At 40.1% G+C, this 17201-nt stretch overlaps 1 protein-coding gene across 14 annotated transcripts in view; it reads right to left on the bottom strand.

Annotated features, from left to right (window-relative positions):
• The window catches only part of LOC125451225 (nuclear factor 1 B-type-like), a 683573-nt gene that overhangs the window by 45163 nt on the left and 621209 nt on the right, over positions 1 to 17201 (bottom strand). For 12 of the 14 annotated variants that reach the window (XM_059644590.1, XM_059644588.1, XM_048528110.2 and 9 more), the window contains one exon: positions 7850 to 7938. The exons of the other annotated variants lie outside the window; for them this stretch is intronic. In XM_059644590.1, coding sequence (XP_059500573.1) covers positions 7850 to 7938 — 89 coding nt within the window. The remainder of the gene's footprint in view (positions 1 to 7849; positions 7939 to 17201) is intronic. 14 annotated transcript variants of the gene reach the window in all.

Here is a 17201-nt window from a genome sequence, read left to right on the forward strand (position 1 = left end):
TATGCATGTCCAGCAGTCTCTTAAATGTCCCCAATGACCTTGCTTCCACAACTGCTGCTGGCAACGCATTCCATGCTCTCACAACTCTCTGTGTGAAGAACCCGCCTCTGACATCCCGTCTATACCTTCCTCCAACCAGCATAAAACTATGACCCCTCGTGTTAGCCTTTTCTGCCCTGGGAAATAGTCTCTGGCTATCAACTCTATCTATGTCTCTCATTATCTTGTATACCTCAATTAGGTTCCCTCTCCTCCTCCTTTTCTCCAATGAAAAAAGTCCTTCGAGTTCAGTCAACCTCTCTTCATGAGATAAACCCTCCAGTCCAGGCAGCATCCTGGTAAACCTCCTCTGAACCCTCTCCAAAGCATCCACATCTTTCCCATAATAGGACGACCAGAGTTGGACGCAGTATTCTAAGTGCGGTCTAACCAAAGTTTTATAGAGCTGCAACAAGATCTCACAACTCTTAAACTCAATCCCCCTGTTAATGAAAGCCAAAACACCATATGCTTTCTTAACAACCCTGTCCACTTGGGTGGCCATTTTAAGGGATCTATGTATCTGCACACCAAAATCCCTCTGTTCCTCCACTCTGCCAAGAATCCTATCCTTAATCCTGTACTCAGCTTTCAAATTCGACCTTCCAAAATGCATCACCTCGCATTTATCCAGGTTGAACTCCATCTGCCACCTCTCAGCCCATCTCTGCATCCTGTCAATGTCTCGCTGCAGCCTACAACAGCCCTCTATACTGTCAACGACACCTCCAACCTTCGTGTCATCTGCAAACTTGCTGACCCATTCTTAAATCCCCTCATCCAAGTCATTAATAAAAATTACAAACAGTTGAGGCCCAAGGACAGAGCCCTGTGGAACACCACTCACCACTGACTTCCAGGCAGAATATTTTCCTTCTACTACCACTCGCTGTCTTCTGTTGGCCAGCCAATTCTGTATCCAGACAGCTAAGTGCCCCTGTATCCCATTCCTCCTGACCTTCTGAATGAGCCTACCATGGGGAACCTTATCAAATGCCTTGATGAAATTGTAGCGACCAGATGGATCTTTACAACAATTGACAGCCATGGTCACTATTGGGCTACCTTTTAATTTTAGATTTTTATTGAATTTATATTTCTCCATCTGCCTTGGTGGGATTGAAGCCATGTCCCCAGAACGTTAACTTGCGTCTCCAATTTACTAGTCAAAGCCGTCAGCATCATGCCACTGCCTTCCCTTGAAACACAAAGCTTGAATTCATCTTGTTTTTATTTAAGATTCCTAGGGGACTTGACACAGTATTTATAGAAAGGTTTTATTTCCTCTTATGGTAGAGTCTCGGACCAGAAGGCACATTTAAGACAGAAATGAGGAGGATTTTATTTCTCTCAGAAGGTAATGAATCTGTGGAACTCTTTACTGTAGAGGAGTTGAGCCTGCATCTAGTAGTATATTTAGGACTGAGATAGATTTTTCATCAGTAGGAGAATCAAGCATAATGTGAAATATGTGGAGTTCAGGATTATCATATCAGCCATGATCTCATTGAATGGTACAGCAGATTTGGTGTGATGAATGTCCAACTCCGTACATTTCTTGTGCTCCTATGACTTTTGAGCATTAAATGGCAATGGAGAGGCCAGAAGCACTGATGCTTATTAGATTAGATTCCCTACAGTGTGGTAACAGGCCCTTTGGCCCAACAAGTCCACACTGCCCCTTGAAGCATCCCACCCAGACCCATCCCCCTATAACCCACACACCCCTGAACACTACGGGCAATTTAGCATGGCCGATCCACCTAGCCTGCACATCTTTGGACTGTGGGAGGAAACTGGAGCACCCAGAGGGGATCCACGTAGACATGGAGAGAATGTACAAACTCCACACAGACAGTTGCCCGAGGCTGGAATCGAACCCGGGTCCCTAGCACTGTGAGGCTGCAGTGCTAACCACAGAGCCACCGTGCCGCCCCTTGCCGAAGCATTTTAGGTTTACAAGTCCTAACAGGATGAGGGAGGAGGAACAGAGAGTGAGTGGCCTTCTTGCTCTGTCCCTACTATTGGAACCAGGCAATCAGATGTAACAGACAGGCAACTGACCAATTAGCATTGCTAAACAAAGACAGGCCTTGAGGGTCTAGGCTGGGGTGTAAGGTGGTAGAAGGGTTAGGTTGTGAGCAGGACGCCTGTCACAGTTGTAAATAACTCCCAGTTTCTCAATCTCTCTCATGTTGAAGGAAGGTTCAAAACACGAGCATAATTTAAAAAAGTTCAGATGTTGTCATTTGGTCCCATTGGGTTATTCCTTCTACCTGCTGTAAAATGCTTCGAAACATTATGTATATTTAGGTATTTACCAAGTTCAATTACTTATTAATTAGTTATTTCAAAAGTGCAGAGAGCTTCCAAGTTCACCACCCACCCATGTTCCATAGCATGAGGGTCATGCAGGGATATTGGATTACTGATTCAACATCATCAACCTGCATTTTGTATTTGTGTCTGGGAGCTAGGGGTCCAAGGTTCTCAACTGGTGGTTGCAAAAGGCCAATAGTTGGGATTTTCCCAAAATTGGGACCCAATATTGAGTGCTACACTGGCATGAAGCATGATTGTGTCTGCAGCCATGGCAATGCTGGTTCAGAAGCTACCAGGGCAATGATGAAGGATCCCATCCTTGAGGTCTTGTGAGATTGATATCCTGTGGCTGCGCTGGGGGCTGTGGAGGCAGCTGTTACCACTGGAGACACTCTCCTTGAGTACTGGAGCCTCTACAGACCATAGTTGTCTAAGAATGCGCCAGAAGGTCATTCCCACGCCGTTAGATACCTCTTCAGCGAGCAAATGATGTACTGCTCAAAATGCTAATAGTAAGCGAATATGGCTGTCAAATGAACCCTCAATAATGTAAATCACTTAACCACATTCAGTGGGTGGGGGTGGCGCGATGGGTAAATGGCCTAGTTGCAGGAGTGCATCAGGTGGGTCTCTCACTATTTCATATGCTCCTTGCTTCCCTGTCAGATCTTTCTGAAAGTACAGTAAATGGTTAATAGCCAAAAGCAACAATTGATATTCTCACCTTCTGATGGACTCAAAAATCACTGCCTGACATACTGAGTATTTCCAGCATTTTCCATTTTTGTTCCAAATTTCTATATTGTTTCTTTTAATGCTTTAGATCTTCAACTTTAAAGTTATTTTCAGCATTAGATTGCTCCTGCTGAGCCAGGGAAAATTACTTTATTGACTCGAAGTGATTCAAGAAAGCAGCTCACCATCACTGTTTGAAAGGTAATTAGAAATAGATAAATAAAATGCTGGATTTCCCAGTGTCACTCAGATTCCATGAATTAATAAAAACAATACAGAAGCAATTATAATGAATATAAGATGTCACAATCAAACTATTTAACCCATGGGCAAGTCCTCCGTTTATACATCTGAAATATTGCTGTAGAGCGCAAAAGCACTCACTTTGATATAGATTATCAAGGATGTTGAACTTTCTTAAAAAGTTTTATTGCCTTTTGAACATGAACATTTCCTCTCCACTGGCTTCCGGTTTTAAGATAATTATTCGTTAATAATCATACAAGTAAATTTTTCAAGAGGCCTTGAAGACTACTTTAAGAAGCTTTAAAACAATGTTTTCATAAAAACCCTACAGGATGGAAACAGGCCCTTGGGTCTGACAAGCCCACACCGATGCTCAGAGCATTCCATCCAGACTCATTCCCCAATGACCCACCTAATCTACACATCCCTGAACGCCACAGGCAATTTAGCATGGCCAATCCACTTAGTCTGCACACCTTCGGATTGCGGGAAGAAACCCATGCAGACACAGCCAGAACACACAAACTCCATGCAGACAGTTGCCCAAGGGTGGAATCAAAACCAGGACCCTGGCATTGTGAGGCAGCAGTACCAACCACTGAGCCACCATGCCACCTGATCACAAGCCACCATTCAGCTAACTGAGATAATGGGAACTGCAGATGCTGGAGAATCCAAGATAATAAAATGTGAGGCTGGATGAACACAGCAGGCCAAACAGCATCTCAGGAGCACAAAAGCTGACGTTTCGGGCCTAGACCCTTCATCAGAGGGCCTTCATCTGATGAAGGGTCTAGGCCCGAAACGTCAGCTTTTGTGCTCCTGAGATGCTGCTTGGCCTGCTGTGTTCATCCAGCCTCACATTTTATTATTCAGCTAACTGAGCTAGTTTTGTGAATCTGTTATCGCTAGCTTTGTTAGACATACTCCTTATCAATTTTAACTTCTTCCCTTCTATCTTTATTTCAGAGGGGAATGCATGTTAAGGAGTTCAGATTGAAAATCTCCATTTACTTTCAGATAGATAGCTTTAATTTACCTGTCATAAGACTAAATTTGTTTGTTTTGAATGCTGGCAAACCTAGTGACTGGAATCTACAATTCATGTCGAGTGAAATTTGCATCTTAAACTGTTGCTCTGTTAGAATTCATAAACTTATTTATTATTTCTTGAACTATTTCCCACCTTTTACACACAGCCAACCTAGGCAAAATCTGCCAGCAAAGTAAAAACTTCAATAAAAATGTTCACACTATGCTGGGCAATGATTGGTGTTGCATTTTGAACTATGTTGTGTGCTTCTCCCTTTCTCTCCCCCACACACAGCCTCTGCCAAACCCATCTGACAGGAAACTAAGGATTAAGTTTGTCCTACCTCAGGGAACAAAGAGCCTACAGAGCAGTGAAACAGCTTACTGCAGAGCGTAAAGTTTCTAACCCACCTCGAATCTTGGGATTTGCTGGAAATTGTCAATGCAAAGTTGTTTCTTTGCTTTAGCACATGTCTACGGATCGCATTTTTACACTGTACCATTCACGTTCACCATTTCCATAAAGGTTAACTTGAAGCACCAAACATAATCGTGTGGAAATTAGACTTTATTGATTGCTAAGGTCTGTTGTTATCCCTTTTTACGTCCCTGTAGTTCAAGTTCAATCTGGAATTACATCATGTCTGGTTTCCCTTGGTTACCAGACAGCTTGTGACGTGACCATCATTAGAGACAGACAAATAATCTTCTCATGCATCAGTTCCTCATCTACTTAAACATAAACTTTTCTCAGAAGCGCACCTCAAGAGTGAGGTATTGTTAATGTGTGGATTAGGGTTTAAATTAGATTATTTAATGGCTTCTTAATGGATTGTTGACCCTCTTCCTCTTATGTACATGACTGGGTACCTTGTATCTAAGTTTCTAGAGTAGCAGTCAAGAAATGATATTAAACTCATATGAAAATTTGACGGATTGTATAGCTTTTCTTTCCCACTAGAATGCTGAAGTTACCTGGCTATGAGTTTAAACCTTGTCAGCCAGTTTTCCTTGCACACAAAGTTTATAATTTATCTTGTTGGGCTTTAAACTAAGTGACAAAAAATCCTTAAAGTATTCTACAATTCTGAACTACAGTCATGAAAAGTAAAAAAGACCAAGATGACATTCAATCTACATCTTTTCAAAGACTGGTTCAAGAGCATAAAAGCAATATTTTAAGTGTTTCACATACAATTATTGAGTTAAATATCCACACCCAGAGTGCAGCATAAAACAGCTGCTTCACTGTAAGTTAAATGTAAATTACTGCAGTAACATAAACTTCTGGCAGGAAGTGCTGACCTGGTACATTTGCCAGGATAGTCAAACAGAAACATTTATTTTTTTTCCCAAAGGAAATAAATGATAGTATTGACACTAAATGCAAAAGATTAACCTTTAAAATACTGCACTGAATTTCCTATTACATTTCACTGTATATGGATCGACCCTCCATTACACAAGACTTCAATTTACTGGAAAAACATTTAAAAATATAGAAATGAACAAAATTGAGCAGAAAGCTCAAAGTTCCTGCAAAATAGCAAATGAACTGACTGGGTACTGACTGGGAGTGCAATCTACGAAGGATAATGTGATTCACAAGCAGAAATAAATTTAAGTTTGGACTAGTGCACTCAAAACTCACTGACCACATATTCACTTTAAACAACTTCGTCTCATTGCTATGAACCAAACTGGAATGCTCAAGTCAAACAGCATCGAAATAATATTCACAAGCAAAAACAAAACACACCTTTATACAGTGGTAACAGGCCTCAAAATCCTGCGTTTGAGGTTTCATAATGCTTATACATGACCATCTTTATATAACAAAATATACACTCATAAATCCAATGGGCAAAATAAACATAATTTGCCCAAGATCCAATCGAGATGCTTTATAAATAGTAACATAGAACTAATACAGTCAATACATAACCAATTGTATGTAATCTTATATTTTTAAAAAGCTCAGGTTGTAACTGTGAACTATTACATATTAATTTGTGAATACATAAGTATTTATTTAAAAAGCTGTTATTGAATTTTCTGCATATCAGCATTTCCTTAATCATAAACAGACTCTTCACATGTATTCTTAGTAAAAGCACCCTAGGAGGTTATCTTAACTGATTGAGATTTCTGACTTTGCAAAAACTTAACAAAAACTAGTAATTTGCTTTAAAACTAAATTGGAATTGAAATTTTTAAGACTGCGATATCCCTCTTTGCTGGCCTGTATTTGTCAATTTTCCACATTAGAGGACAATTTTGCTCCAAATAGAATCTAATTTCAGCTTCTTAGAATTGGATTAAGTATGTTATGACAATGCTTTTCTGTGAGTACCTGTACATTTACAAATACAATTGTTTGGTTCTCTGTGTTGAATGCACATTCAGTCAGTGTTTACCTGAAAACAACATTTTCTTTAAGTTATATATAGACTCTAAAAGCTTATTACCCTGTTTTTCCACTGAATTCAGCCAATGTAGAATTACCTGGGTCCTGGACTGCCTATGGCAAGCTCCGTAAATATTATGTTCTGAGACTACTGCATGTGCTGTTGGCTATGTGCCTGAATATGCACTGCTTGATTGGTGTCTCCATGTGTTGGTTTGAGTCCTCCTTGCTTCAGGTTAGGACTGGGAACCTATGTGTCACATGTACTTCACACTGGTGCACTACTTTCATAGAATATACATAGAACACAGAACTGTGCGGTACAGGAATTTGGCCCTTTGGTCCACAGTGCTGTGCCAAACTAAACTAATCCCTTCTGGTTTCCCTTGGTCCATATCCCTCCGTTCCTTGCATACTCATGTGCTTATATAGAAGTCCCTTAAATGCCCCTAACATATCTGCCTCCACCATCGTCCCTGACAGTGTGTTCCAGACTCCTAACACTCTCTGTGCAAAAAACTTGCTCCTCATATCTCCTTTGAACTTACCTCCTCTCGTCTTAAATGCATGCACCCTAGTACTAGACATTTCAACTCTGGTGAAAAAGATTCGAACTGTCAACCCTATCTATGCATCTCATAATTTTACAAACTTCTATCAAGTCTCCCATCCAGCTAAGCCATCTAATCACTAAAAATGGCTTTTCTTAAAAAGAAGCAAAAATCACAATCAAAAATGGCATGACCAGAATTCAGAGCACCACATGTTAAGAAGTGATCTTTTATCTTCATGCTATGCTTTCCTTTGACATACCTAGACTTCTTCAGAGTATTCTGAGCAGATGTTTTACATTTATTTCTTTGAAGAGGATGACAGCCTCCAAGCAAAGAGTGAAAATTTAATGAGTTAAATATTTCCAAATCCAAATGTGCACTTAAAGTGCAGAAAATCCTGAGGTAGAAACGGAGTGAATAGTTTCAAACAGACTTGAGACTGGACAACAGAAGAGATAATGCAGTTTCACATTTGATATGCAGGTGTAGATTTTAGAAATATTGAAAATATTACCTTTGCCAAGCAATTCCCAAAGTATCGTCACTGGCACTGGGGTATAAATGCCTGCCGTTTTGATTCATGGTCCAGTCACAAATCCTCAGCTGTCAATTGAAACCTATCAGTGAGATTGGGTATCGGCAGAACCAGACTCCAAGAATACATGCAAAAAATTCACGTCCATTAAGAAAGGCATTAGTCTGATTACAATGCAACACAGATTGCAATCCAGAAATATTAGAAAGTTAACCTAATGGCTCAACATTCCAGACAGATAGACTAAAGGTTAACAAAAGAAAAAAAAAGTCACATTTTGCTTTACTTTATTTCCTTAAAGGAACAACATGTGCCACTAACACTGGCAATTCATTTCTGCAAGTCATACCATCTTTTATATAATCATGAAAAATTGACGCAAAAGCTACACTGATTTTTGTCTTCAAATCAGACATCCCCACAACCTTGGAAAGCAGTAAGACCTTTGCCTTTTTCTTCAGCAGTGACACCAAGTAAGGTCTCCAAGAGGCAGATTCAAGTTCCATGTCTGTTTGTAACACCTTTTTATAAAACAGTGAATATGTAACCCATGTACAATTCACCCAGTTAACAGCTGAACGTGAAATGCACATATATCAAAATAGATGTGTAATAGAGAGAGAGCAACATTAAAAAAATCACTGAATGAACAAAAAATAATCAGAATTGACAGTGATTATACTTGCTTCTAAATATGGGAAAATTCACAATGTTTATTACTCTAGGAATTAAACTATTTTACTATAACTAATAAATAGGTGATTGCATTTAACATTTATTTAACAATAAAGAAATATGCATGCACTGTTACAATGGATGATAATCAAAGCTTGTTTGGCTATGAGTAGAGACATAATATAATGTTACTGAAAGCAGTAATATTATTAGATAATGGGTGATGGTCATCCTATTTCCTTTGTAAGCTTTGGTTGGCTTCTTCAACAAATAGGATGATTTAGCTGAACTTTAATTATTATATGTATGTTTGTTCAAAGTTCATTTTCAACAATAAGTTAGCTCTTCTCCAAAATTTTAATCAATGTTTAGATCCATTTTGAACCAACTTTGGCCGAGGAGGAAAAGACACTGTTCTTGCAAGAGAAGAAAAATGTATTTCTCAAATCTCAAACTATTTAATTATACCAGAAAGTCTGATAAAATCCACAAAACTGTCCATTTTCATTTCATAAATAATTCATGTTTTATTGTTTTGATAAGAAAATCACAGTACATTCAAAAGCATGCCTCTCACTGATTCTGTAACACCTACTGCACTGCACAATCATACAACACCAGTTTGTGCTTTTTTGTAGCTTTGTTTGGGGAAAAGAAGGCCTTTGTAAGATTTTATGAATTTTGGCAAACCAGCTCAACAACAATGATTTCTATAACCTCAGATTAGAGAACAGAATGTTTAAAATAAAAAAGTTTAGTACAAAACTAACTAGTTCTCCTCACCAACACCAAAACGCTGGTTAGTAATGCAAAATTTCAGCCAAAGATTTCTTTATGGTACTCTGGCTCCCACAAATATGAAGTGAAAATGTTGCATAGACCAGGACAAGGCAAAAGTAAAAAGTCAATGGCATTCAGTTAAATGTTTCATGTACAAACCCGACATCTGGTTGTGATAAAACCATGACTGTTAGATGAGAGTACTGATTTTAGTGCTAAGATTTCTACTTATGATTTGCTTTTTTCCCTTTCCTCTCCTTTAATTGCTGACTTAGGTTAAGGTCCAAGAATATCATTTGCCTTTGGTGAGCCTAGAGCAATGATGTGATATATAAGATAATGCATTATGAGCTGCGATGAGTCTTAGAGACTGGTTTTCCCTTGCCATTGACTTCCTAGGTTCAGTTAACCTACAAGGGAGGATGCAAATGGAGATCAGGTGATTCGAGGAGGACAGAAAATCAAATTTGATTCCCCAAGGATCTTTTTACATTCTTTTTCTTGACAATGAGTCTAATACTCAAGCAGAAGGAAAAGCCTGTGATGCTTGGTAAATGAGACATACTGGTCTGGATTATTCTGTATACCTCTAAATGGACTTCCAGTCTGAGAAGCACATTCATTTTCAAATATTGCTGATTTTTCCCTCTGGGCAGTCAGTGGAGTACAACTTGAAAATATATGATTTGGAAATATATCACAGTTCCTTTACTGTCGCTGGGCAAAAATCTTGGAATTCCCTCCTTAATAGCATGGTGGGTCAATCCACAGCAGAAGAACTGCAGCAGTTCAAGAAGGCAGCTCAACCACCATGTTCTCGAGGGCAACTAGGGATGGGTAATAGGCAACTGACCAGCAATGCCCACATTCCACAAATGAATAAAAAAAAAAAGGCTCAGTGAAATTCTAGGCAATAGATATGCTCCCAACAAATATGAAATAAAGGTATGGCTCTGGCTTACAACAGAATCACACAGGAAAACAAACTGATGGAAATAACATCTACTTGTTTATGAAGCAAGTTTCTATTAAATCAAATATGTATTTCAAAGGAATTTGTCTCAGTATTACATTGAATTGCAAACTTTTATCTAAGAATGAGATTCTTCCATGAAAGTAGGCAGAATAGTTGGCAGAGAAAATATGGTAAACATCAGAGATTATTAATACAGTTGCAATTTTATTGCATGGTGTATAGCTCCCTGCTTCGAGATTCAAGTCCCACTCTAGGACTTAATGGCCAAGGAAGGTGTGTTCATAAGATAACCAAACAGGTTGAGTATTAACTCAAAAATCCGTCCAACACAGGTGGGAAAATATAACAGTTGGGAAAATATTCCCAGTCAGCCATTTATTGGGAGAAATTGGAAATAGCTCCAGGGTACAACATGGAGAACCACATGCATGGAAAAGTCAATTTACAAGAGCAACTCAATAGGAGTGTGCTAGATGGCTGGCACAGATTAGATTGGCATCAACAAGATGAAGTTCAATTCCCATTCCAGCTGAATCGTATTTGGGCCCTGCCACTTTGCAATACTCATGGAGGAGACTGTGGCATTGTGAGTCCATGGACTCAAGAAGGAGGAGATTTATATAGATATGCTGTCAAATGATGATAATAAATTTGTTTATAGACATATAAGGACCAAGAGAAAATAGAATCATTCAATCTAACTCAAAAACGAATTCCTACAATATTTTAATCAATGCATTTTCCATAATAAAACCATTGTGCAAATGCCTTACCAATGTGGTAATTCTTAAACGTTTGAATTGGGTAATTTCAATGCAAGGAGTGCAATATATACACTTTACCTTATTTAGTGTTTTGTTATTTTTTATTGTAGATATATATGTAAGCCATATCTAAGTATATGACAGGCTTACGGAAGCAAATGGAAGACTTCATTTGCTATCCCTTCTCACGCAGTATAACATACCTCAAACTGACCTAATCATTGTGGACCAATTGCTCCAAATATAGCACCTGTTTGGAAGTCTTTATTGGTCAAAGTGCATGGAAATAAGCTTGGAATCATCAAGAAACAAACACTAAAGCTGATCATATGTAATGAGCACTTGAGATCCTCCAACATAATCAAACTTCTGAACGGTGTTCCCTTGCTTACAGCCAGACAAAGGTAAAGCCGGACAGCTGTGTCTGAACTTTATGACAGAAATCTTCAATGCCGTTTTCCATTGCCATTATCTCCTCCACAACCACATAAAAGTAAATGTGCAGTTAAATTAAGGAGAACAGATAGCATTCTGCACGTTATATGCAGAACAAATAGACTACGAGACAGTTCAACACCATACTTTAGAAATGAACTTGTGTCTAAATGAGAACTTGATTAACTCAACATGACATCATATGATCCAGGGGCATTAACACACAGTTGGCAATAAACTAGCATTTTCAATTCTGTAAATTAAGGCAAGCTGCATTTTGAAATGTTGTGCCATCCTTTTATTACCTTTATTCTAGCGATGTTTTAATGATTATGTATAACTTGTGTCATTTATGATTACTTTTAATTTGTACCATCATCCAAAGTTGGACACTTCTTAATAACCCAATTGTCAATCACTCTGTATATTTTTCCCTAGTGGTTAGCATGGCTGCCTCATAGTGCCAGGGACCTGGGTTTGATTTCAGCCTTGGGTGACTGTGTGGAGTTTGCACGTTCTCCCCATGTCATTGCGGGTCTCCTCCAGGTGCTCTGGTTTCCTCTCGCAGTCCAAAGATGTGGAGGGTAGGTGGATTGGCTATGCTATAGTGCCCTGGGATATTTAGGTTAGGTGGGTTAGACTAGAGGAATGGGTGGGATGTTTTTCAGAGATGTGGTGTGGTCTTGTTGGGCCAAATGGCTTGTTTCCACCTGTAGATATCCTACGATTCTATGTAATCTCTAACATTGAAATGTTATGTGCTCCTCTGGGGGTTTGGTCAAATATCCATAATTGTACCTTTGAAAGACAAGTTTTCCTGATTCTTGGCCGGATCACAAGCATGTTTTGTGCAGTAAAAAGTAAGCACTTTGTGTTCTGATGAAGATTCACCAGTCTCGAAATGTTGACTTTGCTTTCTTCCCACAGATGTAGCCTGCCCTGCTGAGTTTCTCCAACAATTTCCTTTTTTGCTTCAGATCACCAGAATTTGTAGTTCTTGCTTTTATTTGAACAGACCCTCATTGTTTGATTGTTTCTTTGCCCCATTTCCTTCAGATAAAGCATATGTTGAATACCCAACTTCCCGTCTCCATTTCTACCTTAACCTTGGCAGTCTAGTGAATTGATTTAATATCAAGCTATCAATAACAACCTGAGGTACAATAAGACTTTGAGCCTGGGGTTCCTGACTATCTACAGAAAATTTCCTTCCACTGCTGCAGTTGCCTGTGGTGGACTAAGGTGCAATAATGTGGTTTTCAATTGATTTAAAAATCATTAAAGCTGCATGCTTTGCAATTCCAACACGTCAACCAACAGCTATGCCTCAAAGAAAAATGTTAAGTAAACCAAAGGCAACCCAACAATGTAAAAGAATTACACTAAGAGTCAAGAAAATGATTGATGAATTTTGTGTAAATTAAAAGCATAAACCTGAAAGACAGTTAGTTTGGCAATAAATGGTCTTGAAGACTAATGGAAGAGCGTGATGAACAAATTATATTCTAACCAACAGTGATCAGAGATGTCAAACATTTGGTCGTGGCCAACTAACATCTGATATATTACGTCACTAACTCTGTGCTACATACCACTGTGGTATACCTATGCTATTACTGATGTTCTCCATGATAGCACAAATTTTGTGAGGTTATTTGAAGGCAAACAGGATTGATTTTTACAGTTCCCATTTATAGAGTTGATTGTACTCTCCACTATAATGATGTCTTCTTCTATAAACCTGCCAGAAACATCTCAAAATAACGTCAAGTTCATTTAAAAATGCAACCAATTACTAGACTGCACTAATCTAATATCATAAGTATTGTAATTGCTTAACTGTAGACTTAATCCATTAACCCGTGTGTCTTCAATTGTACCTCAATCTCAGTTTGGAGGCTAAACTCTCCATATACTGCCTTTTTTACCAACTGGAAGGGCCATTAGGTTATCAGATTTCACTTTTAGATACTATTTTGGCTCTAGAATAGTGATTTCTTTGTCAAATAACACCACTTGCATAAAGAATGTGTAGTTTCCTAATGCTGAATATGAATGTTACCCTTTTTAGCAGTCCCTACTGCATAGTATTGAACAGGAGAATTCTGATTTCATTCAAAGTGGATTCTGACAACAAACAATGCTGGAAGATCTCCCACAATCCCCTTAGCTTTACAAAGGCTTTGGAGGGAGAACCCTGTTATTTGCAAAGTGAGTTGTGAATTGCAATGGAAAATTGGAACAATTCCATTTTTGAAGTTCATTAAACAGCGTTTTTCAGGAATCAGCTTTATTTTTCATAAGCAGGCTTCCCTGCATCAAAACATAGAACAGAGAACATAGGACGTAGAACATTACAGCACAGTACAGGCCCTTCAGCCCTCGATGTTGTGCAGACCTGTCATGCCAATCTGAAGCCCACCTAACTTACACTATCCCATGTACGTCCATATGCTTGTCCAATGACGACTTAAATGTAGCTAAAGCTGGCGACTCTACTACCGTTGCAGGCAAAGCGTTCCATACCCTTGCTACTCTGAGTAAAGAAACTACCTCTGACATCTGTCTTTCACCCCTCAATTTAAAGCTATGCCCCCTCATGCTCGCCGTCACCATCCTAGGAAAAAGGCTTTCCCTATCCATCCTATCTAACCCTCTGTTTATTTTATATGTCTCAAAGATGTTGCTCTTAGATTTTAATTCAGCTAATAACTTTTGCTAAAGCTTTCACTAACTTAGTCAAAGTCAAGACACATCAGGCACCAAGTAAAAATAATTCAAGTTATGTATTACAATGTTTTGTTTTGAGGAAAGTAGTAGTTTTGAAAGTTTTTATAGAATGTTAGATGTAAAAGTCAGCAAGGAAAGGGGAAAGGAAATGCTTTTCTTACTAGACAGGATCACCCCTGTGCCTTCTAGTGCGAGAAGGTTAATGAACGTTGACACTTTTCTTCCTACACTTTACAATATTGGAATTTGTCTTGTAACATTTTCATTTGTTGAATCTTTCGTTAAAAATATGATTCTCAACCTAAAGCCAATGTATAGTAACTTCTCCGTAAACATACTCTGCCTTGTGCTTGTAGTGCAATTTGCCTGTTGGATTGTGATTTTTAATGTGTTGCTGTTATTCATTTCTAAACATTATAAAATGCACAATCGCTCATTAACCTGACTGCCCAATTAACTACATACACAAACAGCGCATGCAGTGTTCTGATTTTGCATGTTGCTGTTTCGATGAATGCAGCAGACCATTTTGTACGTTCTAATTAGTTATACAGAGCCACTGCAACAAGCTGCTATCAACTACCTCTTGCTGCTTGATTAAACATCATGTCATTGATGCCAGACTGAGATCATAACTATAGGTTCATGTCAAGATTCAGATTCCCTCTATACAGTCAGATGAAAGAACTATGAGCCATAACCTTCCTTGGTCCATGCATTCTGTTACAAGTTTGTACATAAGAAAGTATCAGATTCAACACAGCAACTTTGCAGAGACTGACACATCTATATAAAAATTCTAAGTGAATCCATATAGTGGCATAAAGTTAATAGGATGACCTATAGAAACACACATACATTCGTTTAGAGATATGGTGAAATTTTATGTTGTATCAAGTGGTAAGATGAGTATGGCAGGAAGTATATATGATCTCTAACCAATATTTGTCCGATTAACACTTTCAGCCATAATATACTTTGTAAAACACTACATCTAATTTTGCTGCTTGGTGGTGCTCAGTATGTTTAAAATCAAGGATTGCAACCACTTAAAATTGGTAAATATATCTGTCATCCAGACAGTTAAGCATTTCAGAGCAACATGGCTTTGTTACTGAAACTAAATGATGCATGAAATCTTAAATTCTGCTCATTATAAACCATTTAATGCACTTTTAGTGAAATTAAATAGCTGTAGTAAAGATAGTAGAGAGATACAGCTATCTGATTAAGGCCTTGCTTTGCTTTAAGTGTCCACAATTCATCCATAGAAAGATTACAGGTTTCTTTGGCACTCAAGAACTATAAATCACAATGCAGGCAGCTACGACAAAGAGAAAAGACTACATGGCTGACGTTATTTATTTTAAGGGTCACCACCTACTAACATATCTAGTGTTAAAAGGAACCGTCTTCTACTGCAGCTTATTCGTCCCATCAGCTTTTCTTTTTAAATTCTTCTTGGCCGAAATAAAATGACGAATCCTTAGACAACAAAATGTGAGGCTGGATGAACACAGCAGGCCAAGCAGCATCTCAGGAGCACAAAAGCTGACGTTTCGGGCCTAGACCCTTCATCAGAGAGGGGGATGGGGGGAGGGAACTGAAATAAATAGGGAGAGAGGGGGAGGCGGACCGAAGATGGAGAGTAACGAAGATAGGTGGAGAGGGTGTAGGTGGGGAGGTAGGGAGGGGATAGGTCAGTCCAGGGAAGACGGACAGGTCAAGGAGGTGGGATGAGGTTAGTAGGTAGCTGGGGGTGCGGCTTGGGGTGGGAGGAAGGGATGGGTGAGAGGAAGAACCGGTTAGGGAGGCAAAGACAGGTTGGACTGGTTTTGGGATGCAGTGGGTGGGGGGGAAGAGCTGGGCTGGTTGTGTGGTGCAGTGGGGGGAGGGGATGAACTGGGCTGGTTTAGGGATGCAGTAGGGGAAGGGGAGATTTTGAAACTGGTGAAGTCCACATTGATACCATATGGCTGCAGGGTTCCCAGGCGGAATATGAGTTGCTGTTCCTGCAACCTTCGGGTGGCATCATTGTGGCAGTGCAGGAGGCCCATGATGGACATGTCATCAAGAGAATGGGAGGGGGAGTGGAAATGGTTTGCGACTGGGAGGTGCAGTTGTTTGTTGCGAACTGAGCGGAGGTGTTCTGCAAAGCGGTCCCCAAGCCTCCGCTTGGTTTCCCCAATGTAGAGGAAGCCGCACCGGGTACAGTGGATGCAGTATACCACATTGGCAGATGTGCAGGTGAACCTCTGCTTAATGTGGAATGTCATCTTGGGGCCTGGGATGGGGGTGAGGGAGGAGGTGTGGGCACAAGTGTAGCATTTCCTGCGGTTGCAGGGGAAGGTGCCGGGTGTGGTGGGGTTGGAGGGCAGTGTGGAGCGAACAAGGGAGTCACGGAGAGAGTGGTCTCTCCGGAAAGCAGACAGGGGAGGGGATGGAAAAATGTCTTGGGTGGTGGGGTCGGATTGTAAATGGCGGAAGTGTCGGAGGATAATGCGTTGTATCCGGAGGTTGGTAGGGTGGTGTGTGAGAACGAGGGGGATCCTCTTGGGGCGGTTGTGGCGGGGGCGGGGTGTGAGGGATGTGTCGCGGGAAATGCGGGAGACGCGGTCAAGGGCGTTCTCAATCACCGTGGGGGGAAAGTTGCGGTCCTTAAAGAACTTGGACATCTGGGATGTGCGGGAGTGGAATGTCTTATCGTGGGAGCAGATGCGGCGGAGGCGGAGGAATTGGGAATAGGGGATGGAATTTTTGCAGGAGGGTGGGTGGGAGGAGGTGTATTCTAGGTAGCTGTGGGAGTCGGTGGGCTTGAAATGGACATCAGTTACAAGCTGGTTGCCTGAGATGGAGACTGAGAGGTCCAGGAAGGTGAGGGATGTGCTGGAGATGGCCCAGGTGAACTGAAGGTTGGGGTGGGGTTCACTTCACCAACACCTTCCACCCCAACCTTCAGTTAACTTCACCA

Source organism: Stegostoma tigrinum, chromosome 3 (assembly GCF_030684315.1).
Source record: "Stegostoma tigrinum isolate sSteTig4 chromosome 3, sSteTig4.hap1, whole genome shotgun sequence".
Taxonomy (NCBI): Eukaryota; Metazoa; Chordata; class Chondrichthyes; order Orectolobiformes; family Stegostomatidae; genus Stegostoma; species Stegostoma tigrinum.